Source organism: Mrakia frigida (genome assembly GCF_051309035.1).
Source record: "Mrakia frigida strain ATCC 22029 unplaced genomic scaffold BDY24scaffold_13, whole genome shotgun sequence".
Classification (NCBI taxonomy): Eukaryota; Fungi; Basidiomycota; class Tremellomycetes; order Cystofilobasidiales; family Mrakiaceae; genus Mrakia; species Mrakia frigida.
The window spans coordinates 668,216-691,277 of NW_027481268.1; the positions used below are offsets into that span (position 1 = coordinate 668,216).

Consider the following 23,062-nt stretch of genomic DNA (forward strand, 5'->3'; position numbering starts at 1 on the left):
ACCCTCCTCCAGTCCGCTCACCCCCGCGAGAGCGTCCTGCCTTCTTTCCCCTCAAACCATCAGCATCGAACCTCGACAACTTCTCGCTATGGACCAATACGGAGCGTCGTACTCCGGAGGAGCAGATTTTGGATCCGGAACAGGTCGAATCTCGGAAGGGAGAGCAGCAGCTACATTGGGAGGGGCGAGTGGAGGAGGTGAAGAACGGGGAGGAGGACATGATCAGACAGGAGGAGGGACTGGAAAGGCTTTGAAGAGAGGAGGAGCGTGTCTCTATTGTACGTACGAGATCTTGGACTTGATTCAGATTCAACGCCGTGCCTGACTCTTCTGCTTTTCTGCTGTTTCTGGCGTCTTGAAGGCCGAAAGAGGAAGTTGGTGAGCTCGCTTCCTCCTTCCCTCCTCGTTTCTCTTCTTCCCCATCTCTCCCTTTTGACGCCCAAACTCAATTCTTGTCCCGTATTTCCTCGCAGAGATGTACCGGAGTGGCTCCTTGCCCTACGTGTATCAAAGTGTGTCCAAAAAGTCAACTCGTTGGTTTCTCACGGCCTCGGACAACGAAACTGATGGTCTGACTTGATCGCTCTCGTTCGATCCCCTCCCTTTCAACCTGCAGCACAACATCGACTGTACCTTCGACGAGCCTGGGAAACCGAAGTCGAGAGTGAAAGTACTAGAAGACAAGATCGGTAAGCTTTCGCTCTTCTCTCCACTTTTCGCCTCGACTTCAAGTCTGGAACGATCCTGACTCTCTCTCTCTCCTCCTCCCCTGATGCCCTCTAGCGAGCCTCGAAGCCGTCCTCGTCGCTCAGATGAACCCCAACGGACCCTCCGCTTCAGACCAACCCGTCCGAGACACCGTCAAAGATCGAACCTCTTCCTTCAGTTCCTTCCCTTACCCCTCGAGGCCTCCCAAGCCGACCTCACGAGGACCTCGCGTCGATGAGCAGCAGGCCTTCTCTCTTGCTCTCCAGGAGCTTTTCAAAGGAGATCCTAGCATCGACGGAGGAATGGCGGATACGTCGGACATCAGAGGTCAAACAGGGTTCTCGTTCCTACAGGATTGGTCCTCGCTTCTCCCTGCAGCTCCTCCTCCAGCCCAACCTCTCGACTCGAACGTCCATGCCAACTGGTACCCTCCCTTCGGTCCCTTACCCCCTGTCTCTCCTTCCACTCATCTTCAACACTCCTCCTCCTCTTCCTCATCGTTCCCTCAACCGGACGCGTCGTTTTGGAACCACGACGGCTCCTCCCAAACCACCTCTCCTCCTCTCGACCTCAATCTTTTCTCGACCCTTTCCACCCAACCTTCGCTCAACTTTGGTCTCCCAGGGTTCGACACCTCCTCCCATCAGCAGCAGACCCAATCCCAACTCCAACTTCAATCTCAACCTCAACCTCAACCCCAACCTCCCTCCTTCCCTCCTCACCCATCATCCTTCCCGATCCCACGCGATTGGGAATCGGGAGACGGAACTCAACTCCCACCAGGCATGAGGGAGCATCTCCTGGGCTTGTTCCTTCAGCGAAGAAGGCAGCTGTGCGTGATCAATCACGTCGGTCGGTTCGTCGAGTGAGTGGGTCTTTCGGTCTCGTCTTGAAAGAATCGTCTCGACTGACCTCGGTCGCCTAAATCTCGTTCTCTGCTTCGTTACAATCTCGAATAGATCTCTGGATGGACCTCCCGAAAGTCGACCAGCTCCCGCTCTTCTCTTCGCCATCTACACGGCTGCGTCGAGGTTCTCTCCGAACGCTGAGATCCGAGATCTCGAAGACACCTTCCTCGCTCTCACTCGTCGTCATCTGGAGATCGGAATCGGTTCCTATTCGGATCAGCGTCTCGTTCACTGCATCCAGGGGTCGACCTTGCTAAGCAGCTACTTTTGTTCGTCCTCCCTTCCCGCCTTTCTCGCTCGCTTGCCGTCGCTGATCACCTCCCTCTTCCTCTTCGCTCAGACTCTAAATCGAGATATCTCGAAGGTTGGGTTCAAGGAGGAGTACGTACAGCTTTCTTCGTTCCCAATCGAGGGCCTTCGACTAAATCCTTACCCACCTCTCTCAGACTTCGCTTCGAATCTCTCAAGCTTGCAGGCTTCATCGCTTGTCTGCTGCCGAAATCTCCTTCGCCATGCGGTGCTTCGCCGAAGGAGCTCCCGTTCAATCTGAGCCTGCTGCTTGGTCGAGTACGTGGCCTTCCGTAGCTCTCAGTCCTCCAAAGGACGGGGTCGAGCTCGGGGAGAGGGTCTGGGCCTTTTGGGTTGCTTTCAGTCAGTTTCTTCCCTCTGTCGCTTTCGTTTTGCTTTACATATCTTATCTGACCTTCTTTTTTTCGTCCCGACTGCAGTCCTCGACCAGACTGGAAGCATAGCTACTGGACGATCCGGATTGGATCACGCGCAAATCGAGACTCCCTTTCCACGACCAGTGAGTCTGCTCTTTGCGCTTCCGTTCTCGCTTCAGATCTCAAACTGACCTGAGCATCCTGATTGGGTTTAGCTTGAGGATTACTACCGAGTGAGCTTTCTCTCTCATCTGCCTCCCTGGACCCTCTCTCGGCTCCTCCCATTTCGACGCGTTCGTCGACACTCAATCCTCTGACGTCCTACCTTTATCCTTCCCTTCTACGTACCTTCAGGGTATACTCCAGGAGTCCGATTTCAGATGCATCAGCGACCTCTACGACTCGAATCCGACGCCTCGCTCCTCAGAGTCTCTCGGTGCAATCTTGCTCGAGTCCTTTCCTCTCCTCTCGGCCAGCTCCTCCCTCGCCGACCACTTCATTCAACCCAGGCAGGTACCCTCTCGCTTTGCTTCGGTATCTGGATTTTGCTGACCTGAAAGCCCCCTTCTCTCCACCCTCAGCCTTCGAGACGAATACGCCAACCGTCCTCGACCGGTTCGACTCCCAACTCTTTCCTCCTCCAACTCTCCAGAGTCCACCACGTCCTCTCCCTCCAACTCCAGCTCACCGAAAGACGAGCCCCATTCTCGTCCACAACGATCCCATTCAATACCGACCGGCAGCTCCAACACGACCTCCTCCTCTCCTCTGCCCCCCTTGGCCGCTCGTCCGTTGCCCGACGAGTTGCTTCGAGTCGAACGAGCTTTGTCGGCGTTCGCATCGTCGCTTCCAGCCCAGTATAGAGACGTAGCGAAACCTCATCTGGGTGGGATTCCTGCCTGGCAGAAGTAAGTTTCCCGTCTCTGTTTTTTATGTTTTCTCTCTTGCTCGTCCCTTCGAACGAAATCGATCGTTGACCCTTTCCCGCCTCTCTTCTTCCTCTTTCCATCCACTCCAGCGACACTGGTCTGCACTCGGATCAGGGTACCTACGATGGCCCTTCTCCGCTCAACGTTAAGGTCGGCATCTCGCCGTCGCTCTTCTCCCTTCACGCCATCATCTGCACGTCGTTCGTTCTGCTGTTCACCGAAGCCTCGAGATACGACTCGTCGTACCGAATCAAGGTGTCGAAGGCTGCCACGGCTGCTGTTCAGCTCATTCAGGTCATCGTCGATGTTGATTGTGAGTTCCTCTCTCTCGATCTCGTCTCAAACGCGCCCACGATCCTGACTCTTCTTTCTTTCCTCTTCCCTCGTTTGAAAGTCGGACAGCTGGTGAGTTTCTGCGCACGAACAATTGATCCTGGTCCATACTGATGCTATCTCATTATCTCGTTCTAAAAGGACATCTTTCTCATCGTTCTCTGGCGTCTCCAAGCTCGAGCCCTGATGGAGGAAATCAAGACGCTTCGACGAGAAGGTCAGACGGATCGTGAGTTTTCTCTGCTTCTTGCTCTTTTGCTCGAGGATCTAACCTCTTGTCATATCTTTATATTCTTCTCTCCAGGTGCATCGGCTCTCATCGTCGATATCGAGGTACTCGTTCTCGCAATGAGAAGGATGGGTCAAGTGTGAGTTCTCGTTTCGACGCTTCTTTTGTTCTTTCTTCCGACCTCCTCAGAGGCTAATTCCTCCTCTTCTTCTTCCCTTCTTTGCTCTCTTTCAGCTGGCAGTTCGGCGAGCAGATGGCTTCAACCATCATCCAGCGAATGCAGGCTTTGGAGGTCGCAGACCCGTCTGCCGTCGAGCCCAGCACGAACGACGTTCCAGGTTGAAGCGTATAGATAGATTCTGGGTTACACATTTTGCTTCTATACTTTCATTTCTACTACGACGTTCGACAGTTCTGCTTATGTGAGCTCTTTTTTTTTCCCAAGAGGAGAGGACGGAGCGACCACAACGATCTTTCGTGTCGAAGTTTCCAGAGCTTGCCCCGTTCGCAGGTCACTCACTCTCCTGGCTGAGAGTAGCTCTAGCACCAGATCCTCAGCTGAGCCAAATGCTAGTCTCTTTGTAGAGCACGTCACGGTGACGTTCGCCCGGTGCCAAATCGAGACGCGTCGAACTCGTCGCACCTTCTCGACGACGCGAGACTTTTGCACGAGCGTAACCATTCTGATCTTCCTACAACCAAATAAACCACCCCCTTGCTACGCTAACCTAAAGCTCATCCCTCTTCCTCTCTTTCTCCTCCCCTTCACCCTCAATCTCCACAACCCTCTCCTCCCGTTCCTGAACCTTCAACTCAGGCACAACCTCCTCCTCCGCCCCCCCGACACTCTCCTCCTCAACCTCCACAACACTCTCCTGCTCCTCAGTCAACAAACTCTCCTTCCCGGTCTCCCTCGCTTCCTCCACCTCCTCAACAACCTCCGTCGCTACCCCTCCTCCAGCCGCAGGGATTGGATCCTCCGCTGCCCTAGTCTCCTCCTCCTTGGAAGCAACAGGCTCGACAGGAGACCCAGCAGGTTCCGCTCCAGCTTCTTCTGTCCCGCTTCCACTTCTTCCACCGACGAGCTCCTCCTCCTGCTCCTCCGCAAGCTTCCTGAGCCGTTTCTTCTCCTCCATCCTCGCGATCCGTTCGGTATCTCGTCGTTCCTCCTCGGCCCAACGGGCTTCGGCTTTGGCTCGATCGGCAGCTCGTTGAAGTTGAGAGGCGTTGGGGACGGCGGCAGTGGAAGAGGTGGCGGTGGAAGAGGAGGAGGAGGAGGAAGAGGAGGACGCGTCTCGTTTTTGGGAGGGAGGGGAAGAGGAGGAAAAGGAGGTGAGGAGGGAGTCGAATTTAAGGGGACCTGCGGAGATAGGGAGAGAAGATTAGATAGGGAAGAAAAAGGAGGAGGTCAGCGAGGAGAGAGAGAGAACGGAAAGGCAAGGCGCGTCGAGAGCGCTGAAGGAAGAGAAAAGGCGACGAGGCGCGGGAGTCGACGAAGGAAGGGACAGAGAGCCGATGCTCACCTTCGTAGCTCTCGAAAGAAGTAGCCATCTCATCCGACGATGCTCCCGCCTTCCAGAAGATGATCTTGGGACCGTCGGGGTCCGAGGAGAGGGAAAGACCTCCCCTGACGGCAGCGTCTGCGTCTCGAATGTAACCGAACGAGTAGGTGGAGATCTGCTGGGAGAGGGCTTTCCACATGAGAGGGATGGTGGCTGAATTGGGATGGATGAGGAGGACGTGGGGTTTGGAGGAGTCCTGAGAGAGGGGAGACGGGAGACGGGAGGATGGTCAGCGGTGGTTCGTTTTGAGCCCGTCTCACAGCTCGACTGCTTCGAAGCTCAATCATCGACGTTTCACAGCACAGGCTGCAAGATTCTGAGAACGTAAGAGATACACTCACGGCCTTCAAAAAGCCTTCAATCTCCTTCAACCCGTCCTCCTTCGAGACCCCTCCCTTGCTCGGAACCTTCATCTTCTTGACCTTGTCCCCGACCATCGACGTCGCCCACCCAACGAGCCCGCCTCTCTTCCTCTCTCCGGTGTAGTCCTTGGGAGGGATCTTGGCTCCTCGAGTGAATCCTTTGATGGTAGGGAACCCTTTAACGTCGTATTTGGCGCAAAGTGGTTTGTTGGCGTCCTCGTCGCAGTCGACAGAGTAGAAGGGGATGATGGGAGAGAGCGAGGTAGCGGCTTGAGCATATTCGGGAGCAAGGTTTTTGCAGCTAAGAGGAGGTGAAAGGGAGGGTCGTCAGAAGGAGAAAGAGAGAGAGACAGGAAGAGGGAGAGGGAGGGACTCACTGTCCACACCTTTGAGAAAAAGGGTAAAAAGGAGTCAGTGGGAGCTCGTTGAAGACAGAGGAGAGAAAGATCTTACCAAGGAGCGTAGAAGACCACCATGCTCATTCGCTGTATATACATCCAACGAAGGGAGAGTGAGCGAGAGAAAAGGAAAGGAAGGGGAAAGGAGAGATGGTCGAGCTCACATCTTCCTTCATGACTTTGTTGAACTCCTTGGGTCCCAGAGCGATCACAGGTTTCTCAAACGTTCCAGCCTGAACGAGGAGAGGCAGCAGAAGAGCAGCGGAGAGAAGACGGGACAACATTTCTTGGGTTTGTGGTGGTTTGAGAGGGAAAAGAAGGGAAGGAAGGGAGAGCTTGAAGCTTGAAACGTGGCGAGCCCTCAACGACCTGATCTCTTCCCTCCCAACGCCGACTATCTATGGATTCAACATCATGAACGGATCAGCACTCCCTCCTCTTCCTATATCAACCACTAGCCAGTCGGACAACGAATCCTCCTCCTCCTCGTCCCGCCGACCTCCTCCCCTCCCTCTCCAACCGACCACAGCTTCATCGACCTCGTCTTCGTCCTTCCTTCGAGCAGGTCCTCCACCTCCAGTAGTAGAACTCAGTCCTTCTGGATCTCACGATGGGTCCTTCAGGCCAGCGATATCGCGAGCAGGAGCAGGAGCAGGAGCAGGAGCAGGGGGGTTGAGCTCGTTGGGAGGGCTGGGGATCGATGTTCAGAACCCTTCGGAAGTGGTGAGTCTGGTGTTTCTTGGGGTTCGAGGTTGAAACCCTGTATATATATATTGGACAGAGAGAAAGAGCTTCTTCCTCGTACCAGGACGAGCGCCGGGAGTTCTGTAGAACTGCAGGGAGAGCTCATCTTCTGTAGAAGGAAGGTCGAGCTCACCCAGATCAGGATGGAGAACCAACTCCGTCTGACTGTTGTATTTCTTTTGCTCACAGCTCGAATCATTACTCAAGAGTCTAGCCATCGAGAACAAGATCAAAGACGGTGCAGAGACCATGCTCGGAGTGAGTCCCGACCCCGCTCTTCCTCCCTCCCTCCCTTCCTTCGCGTACTTCCCCTCCTCAGCTCCCTCACTTATCGCGCCTTCCCCCACCCTCCCCTCCATCAGGTCCTCGAATCCGACCCCAACTCATCCGAACGATCCGGTCTCCGGAAAGAAGTCGAAACCGAGCTCTCCGCCGCGTCAAAGAAGATCTCGATCCTCCTCCGCCAACTCGACGAGATCAAAGATCACCCCGACATCCCTCGAGCCTTGCGCAAGAAGATTCCTCTTCACCTTCAACTCCCGCTCCTAAACACTTCTTCTTCCAACTCCAACCTCTCAGCAGCCTACGCACAACAACAACAACAAGCACCTTCGCTGTCGGCTCGTCGACTCCCTTCCTCTTCCTCTCACGTCCCTACGCTCGCTTCTTTGGGCAACCCTATTCACCTCACTGGAGCATCGGGAAGAAGATCGGAATCCGGACCTCAAGAGGAGGATTTTCAGAGTGCTTTGGCGGCTGCGAGGGTGTGTTTAGCGAGGTTGGACGAGATTTCGATGGAGGCGACCGCAGGGGAGGAGAAGAGGAGGGAGAAGGCCGTGCAGGAGGAAGGGATCAGGTTGGTGGAGGTGCTGAGGAGGAACGTGAGGGTGAGGTACGAACTGGGTGGGAAGGAGGAAGTTTTGAGTCTGTGAGTCGAGCGGGTTCTGCGAGAGGACGAGGAGAAGGAGGGGAGCTGAATGCAGTTGCGCGCCGTGGTTTATGTTTCGAGCAGGACGTTTGCGATGCTGGCGGAACAGGAACCTAAGGATGTACGAGCTACGGGGTATCGGATACTGAGGCATCAGTTGGTGGATTCGGAAGGGTGGAGGAGACTGGAGGAGTCTGGGTTGGATTATTATGTCGTTCGGTGAGTCGCGTCTCAGTTCCTCTTCTTTCCTCCTACCTCCGTCTCCTTCTATATTCTTCTGCACCTCGAGCTCAAACACTGAAACTATCTCGCCTCTCTTTCTCTGCCACAGGACCTTCACTCGCGACGCCAAACACACCCTCGAGAAGACGCAGTGCCTCAAACTCGTTCGATCCCTCCTCTCCCTCTCGACCGTCTCGCCCTCAGCCTCCAACGGACGAGGAAGGATTCCGCTGAGCGATGCCATCGTTCGGACACTCGTCAGTGTGGCTGAGAATGCGGACGATCCGTTCCGAGGGATTTGTTTGGAGACTTTGGCGGAGATTGGTGAGTCGAGCGACTGTCGTTCTTTCCTCTCTCTTCTTTCTTCCTTCCATCCTCCCGCCTCTCGATATTCGAGATCGAGGAGGAGCACCACGGTTATATCTCACTGATGAAGCCCTTCCTTCCGTCCCTTCCAACAGCGATCCTCGACGTCCCTCTACTGCTTCGCTCGAACGCCCTTCGAGTCCTCCTCCAGTGCTTCGCCGAAGGTCCTCACGAGCTGGCACCCGTCATAGCTCCTGTCCTCCTGCATGTGATCGACTCACCAGTGACGAGGAAAGGCCTGAGACCTGGGATGGACATCGAGGTGCGTTTCTTTCGTCTTTCTGCTCTTTCGCTTCGTCTTCTTTTCTCGAAGCTCACCCGTCACGGTCTTCTTGTCTGCAGATGGCTCTCTCCGGCTTCACCGACGTTTATGGATCGGGAGAGGCGTATCTGACTCGGCTGAGGACGAGCTCGAAGGTCGTTTCGACGATGCTGAAGTCTTGGTCTGGTGAGCTTCTCGTCCGTTTCTCCTTCGTCTCTCTTTCGGAGATCTAACGGATTGTTCTTGTTTCGCCCTGATGTAGGTCTCATTTACCTATCGAGCAATGGGAAGCATGGGATCCTTTCGCTCGTCAACTCGCTGAGAGTGCCGACGGTTCAGATGAGGGTTCGTCTCTTCCTTGTTCGATCCAGCCTTTCAACTTCGAGGAGCTGATCAAACGTCTTGCTTTCTTATGCTACAAGTAGGAGGTACTCCTAGATATGTTCTTCGATGTCTTCCGTATCAAGACGCCCTCGTGGTATCTCGCGTTTTTGGACGGGAAACGATTGACGCGTGAGCACACCCCTTCCCTCTCCTCTCCCTGATATCATTCGAAGCTGACTCTCCCTTTCCGCTCAAAATCCATAGTCTACTCTAAGAACGGAAAAGCTCAGCAAGCTCCTCATCCGGACCTCGAATCAGGTGTCAACGCGTCGGACAAGCTCACCCTTGTCGATCATTTCACGGCTTTCCTTCTTTCGGTCTTCGTTGATGGTGGTTTGGTCGATGTGAGTAGAGTACCACGCCTCTCTTTCGATCTTGGTGCTCATGTTAACTTCCCGTTCCACTCTTCATAGGCTCTGATCGACATGGTCGAAGAGGGTCATCAACTTCTCGCTCGAAAAGCGACGCTTCTCGTCGGCGAAATCCTCGCTTTGGCTAGCAAGCTTCTTCCTTCGGCTAAGGCTGCTGATATTCAGGTGAGTTCGTCTCCCATCTGGTCGAACCTGAAGGACTAGAGCTGACCGTGCCGTTCGACGTGTCCTTCTCCAGTCTCTGCCTCGCCTCTTCTCCGACGCCGCCAAATTCTCGCAACCTGCCGAACGGAGCAAGGCTTCGTTGGCTCTTACTTCCATCGATAGTCTCAACCGGAACCGAAATCGTCTGCAGAGTAGCAACGAGAGTACCCCGAGGGAGACTAGGAAGAGGTGCGTCGTTGGTTTCCTCGACCTCGAACAGCTTCGACTGCTGAGCTGACCCCCTCTTTCTCCTTCCTCTCTTCGCAGAGCCAACTCCGTCCAGGACTCCTATCTTCGAGGTCAGCGTCAAGTCGAGAGCGTGAAGATACGGATGGGTCTACAGATGGAGGACAAGCACTTCATGACTCTTTTGACCGACACTCAGGTGAGTCGTCCCTTCTCTTCTCCCCTTCCTTCCCGTCGAGGCTCGAGCTGATTCCTCTTCTCTCGACGTCTTAGATACTACTCACCCGAGATCACAACAAGTGGAACTACGATATCCTGCTCGAGGTCGTCCAAGGTCCTCTGCTGAATCCTCGTCGTCTCGAGGAAGCTTTGAAGGCGTCCAAGTTCGGTCGACGCCTGCTCTCGTTCTTCCACCCCCACAACCATCGTTTCTCGGATATCAAGAAGACCAAGGTACGCTCTCTTGTTTCGCTCCCTTCGAGCTTCGAGCTGATCACCCTCGACCCGCTCGTTCCACAGCCAAATCAACGTTGGGTTCGACTCGGATGCGCTGTGATCAACACCCTTCTCGCCAACCCCGATGGAATCGCCTTTCTCACTGCCGATAAGCTCCTACCTCAACTGTTCGAATGCTTCGCCGAGATCGACCATGTTCGTCCTTCCTTTTTTGCGAGCTTTGCTTCGAACGACCCTGACCTTTCCTTTCTTTCCCTCGCAGTACGACGGATCCATCAGCTCCGATCCTCTTCTCTCGAAGCGACGCCTAGACGAGACGCTCACCAGTGGATACTTCGAGATGCTGGGAACTCTTAGTCGTCACCCTGAGGGAGTTGCGTGAGTCTGAGCCTTCCTCTTCTTCGATCCAGATCGTTCGCTGACTCGATTCTTCTCTTTCTTCTCGCAGTCTTCTCACTCGCTTCAAGTTCTTCACTCGGTTCTACCACCTGAGTGATCTTCGAAGTCGTGAGGATCTCATCAAGGCGATCATCGAGAACTTGGATTATACGACGTGAGTTGAACGCTCAACGAGGAGCCGTCTTGGAGTCTCGAAACTGACGCGACGAATCTCTTCTCGTTCCCCTCGTTTAGCGACGGTCATCCTCGAATCGTTCTTTCCAAAGCTTTGACTTCGAGCTACATGGTACGTTACCTTTCTCACTCTCAATGCCGACCACAGAAACCCTGCTGACCGAACACACCTCGACGTCAACAGCACATCCGACTCTACGCCACTCAGCACCTCGGTCAGCTTGTCCTCTCTACCAGTGAAGCCAACGAATGGACTCTTCAGCTCCTCATTACCCAACTCTACGATCCTTCGCCCGAGGTCTGCGAAATGGCGGTTCATTTCCTCGAGGAAGCATGCGAGTCGTCGGAAGCGCTCGAGCTCGTCGTTCAGATGAGGCCGTTCTTGGAACATCTCGGGGACGTTGGGCACCCTCTTTTGCTGAGGTGAGTATCTGAAGCTTCGTATTACGAGGATAAGCGTAGCTGACTTCGTCATTCTTCTCAGATTCCTCTCTACCTCGGTCGGATTCACCTACCTCTGCCAAGTTCAGTACATCGAGCGGGAGATGGACTTTTGGCTGCATGTGAGTCTCTGGCAACACGTGTCATTCGACGGTTTATCCTAAATGCGTTTTTATACAGGATCGGAATCATCTCTACGTCGTTCAAGTTGAACTCTACCTCGCCAGAGTCTTCTATCCCGCCTCGGAAGACGACGCGGACGATCTTTTGTAAGTCTTCCTCTTTCGCTTCGTCTCTCTCCTCTTGCTTGAACGTCGACTCACTCAACCTCATTTTGCATCTCGGTCGTTCAGAATCTTCGACGGAACTGTCCCTCCTCATTTCTACGGCGAGCTCACCAAAACGGACGAGGGATGTCAGATCCTTCGTGAAAAGGGTCATTTCGCCGAGTTCGCTCAGTTCATTCGGCAACACGGACTCGAGTCCGAAGATGTCGATCTTCTCAACAAGCTGAAGAGTGTGCTTTGGGCTGTCGTACGTTCTTGTTCTCTCGAAACGTCTTCGTCGTCAAAACCGCTTCGAAGCTCACCCCCTTTCTCCTCTCTTTTCGCTCTTTCAGGGAAACATCGGCTCTACTCGAGGTGGCTTCCCTTTCCTCGAAGACGAAGACATCCTCGAGAACATCGTCGAGATCGCTGAGCAGTCTCCCATCCTTTCGATCCGAGGGTGAGTCGATCCACCGGATCCGCTTCTTTTCGCGTCGAACATCGTCCCTGACCCTCTGCGGTTGGCCCTCTTTCTAGCACCTGTTTCTTTGTCCTTGGCCTCATCTCGACCACTCGATCTGGAGCAGACTTCCTTCACGAGTACAACTGGGAGGCGACGATGGGTCCGTCGGGCGATCCGACTGGACTCTGCTTTCCCTCGGATCTTTCCAAGTTTGTCAGCGTAAGTTAGGCCTTTGTCTCGCTCTTGAAAGCTGCCCTGACCCTTCTTTATTCCCTTCTCCCTTCCAGATCCCTCCCTGGTCTCCTCCAGATATTCGAAGACCCGCTTCTCTCGATCTTGTCGCGTCGACGTCCGTGCTCGAGCAGGCCGTCATGACCGCGATCGCCAAACTCAGTAATCACGTCCAGGCCAATGTATCCTTCCGAGCTCTTGCCAAGTAAGCTCATCTACATCTTCGGCCCTCACGAAGCCTCTCTAACTGCTTTCTTCGTCCTTTCCAGACTCAAACGTCAACACAAACGACTCTTCACCTCCATCCCTCTCTTCTATCGAGCCCTCCACACTCTCTCGTCAAGCCACCACCGTCTCCCCATCCGGCGATTCCTCTTCGACCTTTTCGACGTTCGTCTCTCTCCAGCAACCGTTTCAGGACTCCTCGACGCCGCTCGAACTCTCAAAGCGGAACCGGACGAGATCGAAGACGACGACGCGTCTTCTCGATCTTCCTCCTCCTCCTCCGAACCCGAGGACGCAACTCGAGCTCCACCTCCACCACCTCGGATGCGGATCCTCAGGAGAGGCAGTCGTCAGAAGGTCGGGTCGTTCGATAGCGCGGACGAGGATCAGGACAGCTCGGACGAAAGCGAGCAGGCAGAGGTGGTCCCGCCGCTGTTCAAGGAGCCTGGGAGGAGAGTGTTTGGGTTTGAGACTGGTGCTGTTGCTGTTTAGATTCTGTGCTTCATTTCCTTCTCCCTCCAATTTTCTTGCACGCCTCTCTCTTGTACTTTTCACGATACCTTCGAGCGCCCATCTTTTGATTCCCATCTTCTTTTGTACCAGTTCAGCCTACCTCGCAGCTCTCTCATACCTTTTATCTACTTGCTATGATATCTCAAGTCCCATCTGTCCTACCCACGGTCACTGTGCGCTCTCGATCTCCTGGGCTGAGACGCGTCGAACACCTCTGTCCTCCCCTATGCTTGAAGCGGCTCGTTGTCGCCTTCGACTTCGGATGTGCCTATCTCGAACTTTTTGGGAGATGTTATTAAGCTCGTAACTTTTAGTACTTCAGTGCTGACAGACAGTCAGGTTTACAAGACGATATCTCTCGCTGACAGGCCGTTCCCACGCTCTCTCGTCAGCGTCAGGTCAATTCCTTTTTCTTTCGAGCTCTGCTCTCCCTTTCCATGAACCGCCATCTTCTCTTTCAACCCGTTTCTCTCCTCTCTAGATCCACTTCTGTAAGTATCTCGCGGCTCATGCTCCCTCCTCCCTCTGTAGCAGAGAGAGCTTTAATCGAGGCGAACGTCATCCGAAGGTTGCGAGCTTCAGCTCTCCCTCCTTCCTCCCCATCTCTTTCGCTGACATCCTCCTCCCTCCTTCTTGCCCTTTCTAGCAGCTCAACTTTACTCCCAGATACCTTTCTACCTCCTCTCACAACATGGCTTCTCAAGATAAAGATAAGAACTCCGACATCCTCAAGTGGGCGAGCAAAGACGGGGAGTTTAAACGGCAGGTTTCGAGCTTCAGGGATGCCATCGAGGAGGGAGGAAAGTTTGCTCCTGAGAAGGGAAGGTACCATCTCTACGTCTCTCTGGCCTGTACGTATCTCCTCTCTCTCTTTTAAAGGAAACGCTTCCGATCGGAGGCGAGTCGAGCTTGCATCTCTTGAGCTCGAAGCTGACCTCTCCTCCTCCTCCTTCCTCCTCCCCTGCTTCTCTTCACACAGGTCCTTGGGCTCATAGGGCTTTGATCGTTCGAAAGTTGAAGGGTCTCGAGGACTTCATCGGTAAGCTCCTGTTTCTCGAACATCCTTTGGAGGAGCCGCCCTTGATGAAAGAATCGAGGGCCCAATTCGTCGAACTCGAGCTCAGACATGTCTCCGGAGAGAGATGCTGACCTCGTTCTCCCGTGGCTTTCTCCCTCCCTGCTCAGGTGTCTCGGTCGTTCACCCTCACATGCTTACCAAGGTGCGTTAAAGATATGGAGGAAAGCGTTCAAGGGGAGCAGGGAAGGAAAGGTTCGCGCCCCTTCGACACATGCTGATCTCTCTCGCTTCGTTCCTCCTCCTCCCTTCGTTTCCGTTTCGCAGGGCTGGTCGTTCGACAAGGACTTCCCCAACGCTACAGGAGATACTCTTGGACTCGGAGCTGAGCACGTTCGAGATATCTACTTCCAGGTGAGTCTTCTCTCGTGTTCGTCGAGGAAGATCTCGTCCAAGGCCTGACCTTCTCCCCGTCTCAGGTCGAGCCCAACTACGATGCTCGATTCACCGTACCCATCATCTACGACACCAAGGAGAAGACCATCGTATCGAATGAGTCCTCTGAAATTATCAGGTTCCTCAACACCGGATTCAACTCTGTTCTCCCTCCCTCTGCTTCCTCCGCCGCTCTCGACCTCTACCCCAAAGAGCTTCAATCCGAAATCGACGAGCTCAACGCTTGGGTTTACGACACAGTCAACAACGGAGTTGTAAGTTTCCTGTCTTCCTCTTCAGGCCTTTCCGTCGTCCGAAGTCGTCGAGAGCGGGAGAGTTACGAGGTTCACCCAGTTCGACGCGTCCAAACTGACCTTCCCGCTGCTGCCCATTTTTCTCCTTTTCAGTACAAGAGCGGATTTGCCACCACCCAGGCTGCCTACGAGAAGGCTGTTGTTCCTCTCTTCGAGTCCCTCGACAAGCTCGAGAAGATCCTCGACGGAAAGGACTACCTGATCGGAGGAAGGCTCACTGAGGCAGATGTTAGGTAATTCGTTTCTCCCTTCCTTTCCCGAAGGCTCTTCTTCTTTGCTCACTGACCTACTTTCATCTTCTTTCCAGGCTCTACACCACCATGATCCGGTTTGACCCTGTCTACCACGGTCACTTCAAGTGCAACCTCGGACTGATTCGACACGACTACCCGAACATCAACCTTTGGATGAAGAAGCTCTACTGGAAGAACGACGCGTTTAAGAGCACCACCGATTTCGGTTCGTACATCGCCTCTCGCTCGACATTCTCCTTCCCTAGAGATCTCCTCCCTTCTCTCTCTCTTCCGCGTCTTCTCGTCCTGACTCCCACCCTCTTTCCTCCCTATCCTTCAGCTCACATCAAGGAGGTTCGTCCTTTCTCGTTCTCACCCCTTCCTCCTCTTTCATTCAGCTAACCTCTTGTCTCTTTCCCTTTCTCGTTTCCAGCACTACTACTAGTCAGTACAAACGAGTCGTCTCGCCTCGTCGTGTCGTCCTCTTCGCCTCGCCTCGTAGCCGGACCGCTGACCTCCACCCTTCCCATCTTTTCTTCTTCAGCTCTCACGCCCAGATCAACCCTACTCGAGTCGTTCCTCTCGGACCCAAGGAGAACATCGAGGCGCTTTGAAGCTTTCGACTTTCGTGAGGGGACTCGCGTCGGATGAGAGAGCGGAGAGGGACTTGTTGGATTTAGTCTCGATAGCTTGTGACAGATATGTATTCAAAATCTCGTTCAGACGTACCGATTGCGATCGGCAAGTTGGTGGGAAGGAGAGCAGAGACGAGAAGTTGGAGTCGACGCGTTCGAGATTTGACGCGAGTGAAGATCAAGCTTCCCCGCTGGTGAGCCGTATCTTTCTTTGCCTCAGACCAATGTCGAGCTGATTATAATCTCTGGCTGACGTGTCTTTCCTCCCAGGACCGCGATTGGTTCGTTCTTCTCTGTCACGACGCGTCGGACTCGTGTTTGGACTCAGACTGACTCGCTCCATTTCTCTTCTCGCAGCTACGATGCCCGCTTTTCTCATCTCTCTCTTCTCCGATAACGTCACTATCGACGAGAGATCGCTCGAACTAAAGGAGGGAGCGACAGGAGGGAGCGACAAGAGTATGCGGTTTAAGTTGATGGGGAAGGGGGAGATCTGCTGAGGGCGAGGAAGGGGAACTGCAAGAACGCTACAAATCACTTTATCAATAGATCCTTTTCGCCGCTTCGAGCGTAATTGGATGAGATCTCTGTCTTCCACTTCACGTCCTCCTCTTGCGTCGGGGTGCAGCGAAACGGGAAGGAATGAGGGTGAAAGCAAGACGCGTCGAGGCGGACGTCTCCCTCTTTCTTCTCCTCTCTTCATCTTCTTCCTCGACCTCAAGAAGCCCGAACCGACCAGCTCTGTGTACCCTCGGCAACACCGCGTCAGAGAGGAGTATACCGACGCAGAATCAACCTCTCTGTAGAGAATCCTTCTCGAACAAAGCGACTGAAACTCGGGTCTAGAAGCCTCTCCGAATCCCAACTCAAACTGCTGATCCTCTAGCTCTCGTTCTCTACCTTTCACCCTCCAACCACATCTTTCTCCCCCCTCTCCAAATCCTGCAACCCTCCCTTTCCCTCTACCACCTACTTACAACTCCAAAACAACCACAGAATCATGCATAGCTCGCTTCTTCTCACGTCCCTCCTCGCCGTCCTCACCACCTCCCCCGCTCCCTCCTTCTCCTTTCCTATCGAATCTCGAATCGTAGGAACCGTCACTTGCTCGGCCTACAACTTCACCACTCCCAACGTCACTGGTCTCTTCATCAACGAGACTGCTCTCAAGAAGATCGTTGAGCTCGGGTTGGAGAAGGACAAGGTCACCATCGGAGACGAGGAGGTTGGAGGAGACCAGGGCGCGTTTGGGTTCGAGGTTTGCGAGAGCACTTTCATGAAGAGGTGAGCTTACTCGGATCGATGTATATAAGAGCAGACAGTGCTCTTTTGCTCGTTGAGGATGGAGAAGGAACGGACGCGAGAGCTGACCTCCTTCCGCCTCATCCCATCTCTTCCTCTCTTCAACCTTCCCTCCCCTCAGCGACAACACCAACTCCTCTACTCTCTTCGGTCACACCACCTACACGGCAGCCAACGGATCCGCTTACTGTCTCACAACTACCTGTAAGCATACCACCGATATCTTCCCCTGAAACCGAACAGAGGAAGCTCACCGACCCGCGTCACTCCATCTTCCTCCCTCTTCCCTCGCCTGCTCTCCAGACCCCTACAAGGGACAGACTCCCTTCCTTGAGGAATGCTTCTACTCCGACGACTCCCGACAGTTCTGGTACGTTCCTCTTCCATACCTGTCCCAACTTTTCGCTCGTTCTGACCTTTCCTCCCCTCCCTTCAACAGGCAATGGTGGTCGCTCCTGCTCAATCCCGACTCTCCTCACTTCCCTGCCGCCAACTCAACCACCACGCCCAACCTCCTCGAGTTCCTCGGTCCTTCCATCCTTCCCTCCAAGTGAGCCTTCTTCTCATTCCTCTCTTTCCTCACCTCGTTCTCAAAATCGAAGCTAACGAAGGTCTCTTTGTCTCACGCGTTCGCTCCAGCGATCCTCTGTACCCCTCGGACGATTCCTTCACCTCCGAGAACGGCAACCTTACCCTCGAAGCCGAGAACGGCGACTCATTCACCTACTTCTACTTCGATACTCCCGAGGAGGTTGCGCTAGCTAGTATCTTAGAGAAGAAGGTCGTGGAGTAGATCGTCTCCCTCCCTCCCTCCCTTCCCCTCTTCTCTAATATAACGGCTTCGTCTCATGTTTACGCTTCGTCACGGACAAATTACTACACTACCGCTGGACGCTTTTCTCTTCGGTTTCGCTCCTCTTAATCCTGTTTCTTCGGTTTGTTCTCAGCCTCGTCTCGCATCGTTCTTTCTCCTCTGCACACTGCATTTATAGTTTCGTGATCTCAATCTTTTCTCTCTGTTTATTCGATGCTCTGCTCTCACGTCTTTGATCCCCTTTGAGTTCGCGTTCTCTTCGTGAGCAATCCTCGTGCGAGTTCAATCTCGACGCGTCTTTCGTTCCTCCTCTCCTCCCTCAAATCTCGATCCTTGAATCCAGCTTCTTGAATCCAGCATCATCGAATCCCACCTCATCTCCCCGCCCCCTCCTCCCTATCATCCGTCTTTCTTCCCAGCCCAGCTCTCTCGAGCAAACCCATCGCGTCCTCCAACCCTGCCTCCGCTCCGGGACCCATCGCCACCACCGTCGGCTCCCCTTTCCCTCCCTGGAGGACACGTCTGGCCACGCGTTGGATGTCGAGGGGTGTTACTGACGCGATGGTTGATGCAATATCGGTGGGTGAGGGACGGGAGAAGGCGAGGTCGTCCTGTGAGGAGGAGAGAAGAGAGAGGGAAAAGAAGACATGTCAGTACGACAGAGAGTCGAGGCGCGAAACGAGACGGGAAAAAGAGATAAGCAAGGCGATAAGGAGATGAGTCTAAAAACTACGGAAGCGAAACAAAAAGAAGGAAGAGCGAGCAGAGCGACTCACCAAACACCCAACTCCAACCCCATTCTCCCTCTCCATCAACCAGCTCACCAACGTCCGATTCTTCGCTCTCTCCACCTCCTCCAAGCTTATCCTCCTACCCGCTACAACCTCCCGAGTCGATCTCCGACCCTGCGAGGGAGGCGGCGGGAGGGTGAGCAGACGAAGTTGATCGACGACGCGGGAGAAAGTCGAGGCGAGGAGGGAGGGAGGACCGGCGACGAGGAGAGAGATTCCAAAGAGGCCTAGATAGAAGAAAGACCAAGTTCAAGAGAGAGGGGCAATCAGCTTGAGGAGAACGACCGAGGGACGAAGGGAAAGGACAGCAGACGGGAACGAACCTGAATCCGAGTAGGAAAAATTGAACGCCTTGGCCGAAAGGACGGAGGAGTCTTTGGAAAGGATGTTGAGAAAAAGACGGGACTGCATTCCTGTTCCGGGACCTCCTGCAAGAGTGACATAAGAAAAAGAAAGAGACGTGCGTCAGGCGGGATCGCGTCGAGGGAAAAGGGGAGGCAGGCGAACCAGGTTGATAGCTCTTCCTTCCGCCTAAGAGCGTAGCGATCACCTCCAGAGTCATCTGTGTTTTGTTAAACGAGGCGAGATCAGCAACAAGAAGAACGAGAAACGAGCGAGAGAACGACTCACCACATCCCCGTCCCCTTCTCGCAACCCTTCAAACGCCAAAACCACCTGCGTCCCCCCCTCCAACCAGTCCGCTTCCCCTCCTTCATCCAAACACACCTTTCCACCCACGTATTCCGTCTGTGCACTCGCCAGTTCTTCGTAGCTCTGCTCTCCCTTCGATGAGGAGAGACCGAGCGACGCGACGAGTCGACTCAGCAACCCCTTGTTCCTCTCCTTCCTCGTCTCGTCAACTCGACTTTCTACCGGCTTCCCCATCCAACCCAGAGCCTTCTCAGCTTCTGTCGCAAGATGCTCGTGCTCCAACCGTCCTCCTCCAACTCCAACGAGAATCATCCTCTCCGCTGCTTTCCCGCTCAACCACCATTCGCTCTTCCACCTTTCCACCAGTTGTTCGTCCTCGCTCAGCTCTTGCACCCTCTCCGGCGTAGGCACGCTTCTCCTTCCTAACCCTTTGCCTCCGTAGGCTACAGCGTGGAGGAGGTCGTCCATGAGGTATTCTCCTGCGAGGTTGGTCGGGTCGTCCTGATCTTCTGCTTCGGCGACGACTTTGGAGAGTTGGAGAGGAGTTTGAAGGAGGGACGAGATTTGTTGGAGCGAGGAAGCGAGTTGGTCGGGCGTGTGAAGGACGTGGATAGTTTGGTATTCGAGGTTTGGGAGGAGGAGGGTTCGGAGGGGAGTCGAAGGGGTTGAGCCGAGAGGGGGGAGGAGGGAGATGGCCTGGAGGAGAGAGGGTGAACGAATGAACGAGGAGAGTGAGCTTTCGGTTCCGAGAAAGGCAAAGAGGCTGAATCTTACATGATTGATCGACCTCTCTACGAGATACGAGACTCCTTCTGTGCTGTCGTCTTCGAATCTTGGACCTGCTCGAACGAACAAGGCGAGAGCGTGCAGGTTGAGCCCTCCGTTGCGAGAAGAGGGACCAGAGGAGGTCAAGATTCGGATCTTGTTGGAGAGAAGGGAAGTCTGGATGGATGAGCTGGTGATGGAGGTGCTGGTTGAGCTCGAAAATCGCGTGAGGTGCTTCTAGAGAGACGAACGAAGGAGGAGAAGAGGTGAGCTCGAGGGAAGGGAGGGCTGAGGAAAGGAGAGGTCGAGAACTCACTGATGGACGAGTCCTCCTCAAGAAGCAGGTTGAGGTTCTTCCTCTGATAAAACCCACATGCTGCATACAGCCCTTGCGAAAAAAGAAGAAGGAAAACGAGAAGATGGGAGTCAAGAAGGAAACAAGAACTGCGACGAGGAGGTCGAGCTCGTTCCTCCTTCGTTTGAGGCCACTTCAACCATCACAACCTCTCCCATCCGTTCTTCTTCTTCTTCGCTTCTTTCTCTTCAGGTGGGCCTTGTATACCTTGCTCAGCTTAAGAATGAACCTCGCTGACTTGTTCTCATTCTTGCAGCAGCCATGATTCTCCTAGAGGTTCGTCCATCTCTGCCTCGTCATCTCCTCCCTCCCTTCCCTCCCTCGCTTCTCCATCCTGACCTTTGTCTTCTTCTTTTTTCACTAGCCCGGAAACGTCATCATCCATAACGTCCTCACCGACAAGTTCATCAAGTCAGCCCACAACTTGATCGCTTTCTCCGTCTCCTCCTCTGAAACTGAACCTGACCTCCCTCCCCTTCTTGCCCTCCAGACCGTCCTCTATGGACATCTCCTTCGTCGACTACGATTCTGTCCGCTTCCACCTCTCTACTCCTATCAAGAAGACTGAAATCTGGCTGTCGATGGCTGTCAAATGCTGGAAGGACCTCGTCAAGTACGGAGCACTGGACATCGTCGAGAGGGAGTTTGGACAATGGTTGTCGAAGGAGACGGAGGAAGGCTTCGATGTGACGTTGAAGTTTGAGGTCGATCAGGTCCCAGAGCTGGGAGGTGAGTCTGCTTTGAGTCTGTTTTTTTTGAGGTGGTCTAGGCTTGGGGCAGGAGGAGGAGGAGGGAGAGGCAGAGAGGGAAGGAGGGAGGAGACGGAGCTGGGCGAGGGCAGGAGGCAAGCGAGATGGAGCGGTTCGAGGCCATTTGAGCTCGAGAAGGAGGAAAAAAGGGCCAGGTCGAAGGTTGGGAGGTCTTCGTTGGTACTTTGGAGCTGCATACAGGCCAGGTCGTGACGAACGAGGGATGGCGTGGGGAGGGAGCGAGCTCAGATTGGACAACCTCCTTCCTTCGAGCTCGCTTCGACTCTTGCGACGCTGTCGACCTCCCATCCCTACATCCTACGCTCGATCTCGATCTAGAGGCTAGAGAGAGTGTAGTATCGATTTGGAGACGCTTTTGGCGACAGTCATCCTCCCACTCCGAGCTTTCCAGACCTCCCAGCTCAATCTCAGCCCTCCCATCTCCCTCCTTCCTTCTCTCTTTCACAACCTTCTGCTCAACCTCCCACGCGTCCCTCGACTTCTCGCTGACTCTCCCTCCTATGTCCTTCCCTTCCTCACCCTTCACAGAAGCTCGCTCCTCCCTCATCCAGCGTCTCTCCCTCCTCAAACCCACCTGTCTCTCCGCACCTTTCGAACGCGCCTTCCACGCCCAGTCCACCCTCCAACCTCCAAACGAAGGAGAAGCCGCCGTCCCAGGAGAACTCATGCAGATCCACTACCGAGACGACGAGGCCATCTACGTTCAGGCGTCGCACGATAGGGTCACGGTCGTGTTCAGCACGATGTTCAAGGAGGAGACGGATCGAGTGTTTGGAAGGGTGTTCTTGCAGGTACGTGTTGAGAGTTTGGGCCGGATGAGCAGGTGGTCGGAAGGAGAAGGATGCGTTGAGTGGGATGCAGAGAAGAAGAGAAGAGCTGACGCTTCGATTCGGTTTCGTTTGGGACGAGCAGGAGTTCGTCGACGCTCGACGACTGCCTGGAATCCAGAACGCTCCTCAGGTCCTCTACTCGAACCGAGATCCCCCTCTGGAGATTCGACATCTTCCTGGACTCAAGCAGACTGAGGATGTGGGATACGTCACCTTTGGTTCGTTCTTTTTCTCGCTTCCCTCCTCGTCTTCTCGGACCTCGAGCCTGACCCTTCTCCCTCTTGCTCCCCTGCTCCTCTCTTCCTCCCTCGCCCAACCAACCCGTCCACCCACTCCTTCGATCCTCTCTCTCTCGTTTCTCCCTCGCCAACAGTCCTCTTCCCTCGCCACTTCACCCCTCTCACCGCGCCTTCCACCATCACGACCATCCAACTCTTCCGAGACTACCTCCACTATCACATCAAATGCTCGAAAGCCTACATGCACTCGAGGATGAGGCACCGAGTGGCCGAGTTCCAGAAGGTGCTCAACCGAGCCAAGCCGGAGGACAAGGAGATTGCAGCGGGAGGAGGGAGGGAGAGGAAGACGGTTTCGTGAGTCGCGGTTTCGTTTCTTCTTTCTTTTCTTCTCGCTTCTTTTGAGCTTAGAGAAAAAGGCTAGGTGAGGAGAGAGGAGAGCGAGAAGAGAATGCTGACCTTTGTTTTTCGGTTTCTTCCTTTGGCGTCGAGCAGGGGAAGGACGTTCAGATCTCGTTGAGCGACGTTCTCACTCTCTCGTCTCGTTCGGCGCCGTTTCTTCATGGCGAGCGAGCGGCGGTTTCTTTTATGGGGGTTTCGTTACGAGGGGATGTGAAGAGGATGATATGTTTGCTTCTCTTATTCTTCGAGTCTTCATCTTGGGAGCACCAAACGAAGAGGATAGATCAAGACCGACCCACCTCTAAATGGAACACACTGCGAGCCGACCGACATCGCTTCGAGCCTTGGAACTCTCACTGGTCTTCGCACTGCCTCAGTGGGTGCAGATCCTCATTGGTAGTCCTGCGAGTCATCTAGAAGTCGAGAAGTCTCTGAAGCAGCTCTCCCAAGCTCAAGAAAAGAAGAGGTTGAAGGAGGGGAGGACGACGTCGCTCGAGGTCCGCGGCGGACGTGAATCGACGTGACAGAAGGACGCGTCTTTCGGCTCACTTTTTTGAGACAGTACTTTCTCATCTCTCTCGAAAC

The 23,062-nt window shown here is 54.2% G+C and overlaps 7 protein-coding genes across 7 annotated transcripts; 5 read left to right on the top strand and 2 right to left on the bottom strand.

Moving 5' to 3' along the window:
• Positions 1 to 88: 88 nt before the first annotated feature.
• On the top strand, positions 89 to 4,115 carry BDY24DRAFT_414809 (uncharacterized protein; the record flags this gene model as incomplete). Its single annotated transcript, XM_076643365.1, has 17 exons — positions 89 to 278; positions 362 to 378; positions 474 to 512; positions 617 to 689; positions 784 to 1,573; positions 1,668 to 1,885; positions 1,957 to 1,997; positions 2,063 to 2,267; positions 2,345 to 2,424; positions 2,497 to 2,514; positions 2,636 to 2,733; positions 2,863 to 3,189; positions 3,300 to 3,523; positions 3,605 to 3,615; positions 3,685 to 3,772; positions 3,848 to 3,911; positions 4,007 to 4,115. The coding sequence occupies 17 exons, from the start codon at positions 89 to 91 to the stop codon at positions 4,113 to 4,115; spliced, it is 2,592 nt and encodes an 863-aa protein (XP_076497293.1).
• Positions 4,116 to 5,180: 1,065 nt separating this feature from the next.
• On the bottom strand, positions 5,181 to 6,378 carry BDY24DRAFT_370022 (thioredoxin-like protein; the record flags this gene model as incomplete). Its single annotated transcript, XM_076638089.1, has 6 exons — positions 5,181 to 5,227; positions 5,296 to 5,530; positions 5,676 to 5,997; positions 6,074 to 6,082; positions 6,150 to 6,181; positions 6,259 to 6,378. 6 exons carry the CDS (start codon positions 6,376 to 6,378, stop codon positions 5,181 to 5,183), a joined length of 765 nt encoding a protein of 254 aa, XP_076497294.1.
• Positions 6,379 to 6,970: 592 nt separating this feature from the next.
• On the top strand, positions 6,971 to 13,081 carry TSC11 (TORC2 complex subunit TSC11). The gene is made up of 25 exons (XM_076640255.1): positions 6,971 to 7,096; positions 7,201 to 7,766; positions 7,851 to 7,985; positions 8,098 to 8,312; positions 8,450 to 8,616; positions 8,697 to 8,802; positions 8,879 to 8,961; positions 9,042 to 9,129; positions 9,205 to 9,344; positions 9,414 to 9,536; positions 9,610 to 9,764; positions 9,843 to 9,960; positions 10,035 to 10,214; positions 10,281 to 10,412; positions 10,480 to 10,595; positions 10,666 to 10,770; positions 10,851 to 10,902; positions 10,975 to 11,213; positions 11,275 to 11,353; positions 11,412 to 11,500; positions 11,585 to 11,765; positions 11,851 to 11,957; positions 12,035 to 12,179; positions 12,248 to 12,396; positions 12,461 to 13,081. The coding sequence occupies exons 1-25, from the start codon at positions 7,088 to 7,090 to the stop codon at positions 12,906 to 12,908; spliced, it is 3,927 nt and encodes a 1,308-aa protein (XP_076497295.1). The 5' UTR covers positions 6,971 to 7,087; the 3' UTR covers positions 12,909 to 13,081.
• A 539-nt stretch (positions 13,082 to 13,620) lies between these two features.
• On the top strand, positions 13,621 to 15,540 carry BDY24DRAFT_414812 (glutathione S-transferase family protein; the record flags this gene model as incomplete). The annotated part of the gene is made up of 10 exons (XM_076643366.1): positions 13,621 to 13,780; positions 13,909 to 13,968; positions 14,115 to 14,149; positions 14,272 to 14,358; positions 14,424 to 14,654; positions 14,787 to 14,926; positions 15,001 to 15,152; positions 15,267 to 15,280; positions 15,360 to 15,370; positions 15,471 to 15,540. The coding sequence occupies 10 exons, from the start codon at positions 13,621 to 13,623 to the stop codon at positions 15,538 to 15,540; spliced, it is 960 nt and encodes a 319-aa protein (XP_076497296.1).
• An 875-nt stretch (positions 15,541 to 16,415) lies between these two features.
• Positions 16,416 to 18,022, top strand: BDY24DRAFT_387725 (uncharacterized protein). The gene is made up of 5 exons (XM_076640256.1): positions 16,416 to 16,845; positions 16,985 to 17,067; positions 17,167 to 17,233; positions 17,303 to 17,413; positions 17,503 to 18,022. Exons 1-5 carry the CDS (start codon positions 16,562 to 16,564, stop codon positions 17,654 to 17,656), a joined length of 699 nt encoding a protein of 232 aa, XP_076497297.1. The 5' UTR covers positions 16,416 to 16,561; the 3' UTR covers positions 17,657 to 18,022.
• An 8-nt stretch (positions 18,023 to 18,030) lies between these two features.
• BDY24DRAFT_387726 (M16 family metallopeptidase) lies at positions 18,031 to 20,318 on the bottom strand. The gene is made up of 7 exons (XM_076640257.1): positions 20,201 to 20,318; positions 19,894 to 20,121; positions 19,099 to 19,815; positions 18,976 to 19,030; positions 18,792 to 18,896; positions 18,454 to 18,695; positions 18,031 to 18,288 (listed from the first exon to the last, which is right to left on the bottom strand). Exons 1-7 carry the CDS (start codon positions 20,264 to 20,266, stop codon positions 18,052 to 18,054), a joined length of 1,650 nt encoding a protein of 549 aa, XP_076497298.1. The 5' UTR covers positions 20,267 to 20,318; the 3' UTR covers positions 18,031 to 18,051.
• Positions 20,319 to 20,378: 60 nt separating this feature from the next.
• On the top strand, positions 20,379 to 22,717 carry ARC35 (Arc35p). The gene is made up of 8 exons (XM_076640258.1): positions 20,379 to 20,431; positions 20,499 to 20,515; positions 20,604 to 20,650; positions 20,730 to 20,968; positions 21,538 to 21,800; positions 21,922 to 22,057; positions 22,213 to 22,432; positions 22,571 to 22,717. Exons 2-8 carry the CDS (start codon positions 20,501 to 20,503, stop codon positions 22,593 to 22,595), a joined length of 945 nt encoding a protein of 314 aa, XP_076497299.1. The 5' UTR covers positions 20,379 to 20,431; positions 20,499 to 20,500; the 3' UTR covers positions 22,596 to 22,717.
• The last annotated feature ends 345 nt before the right edge of the window (positions 22,718 to 23,062 follow it).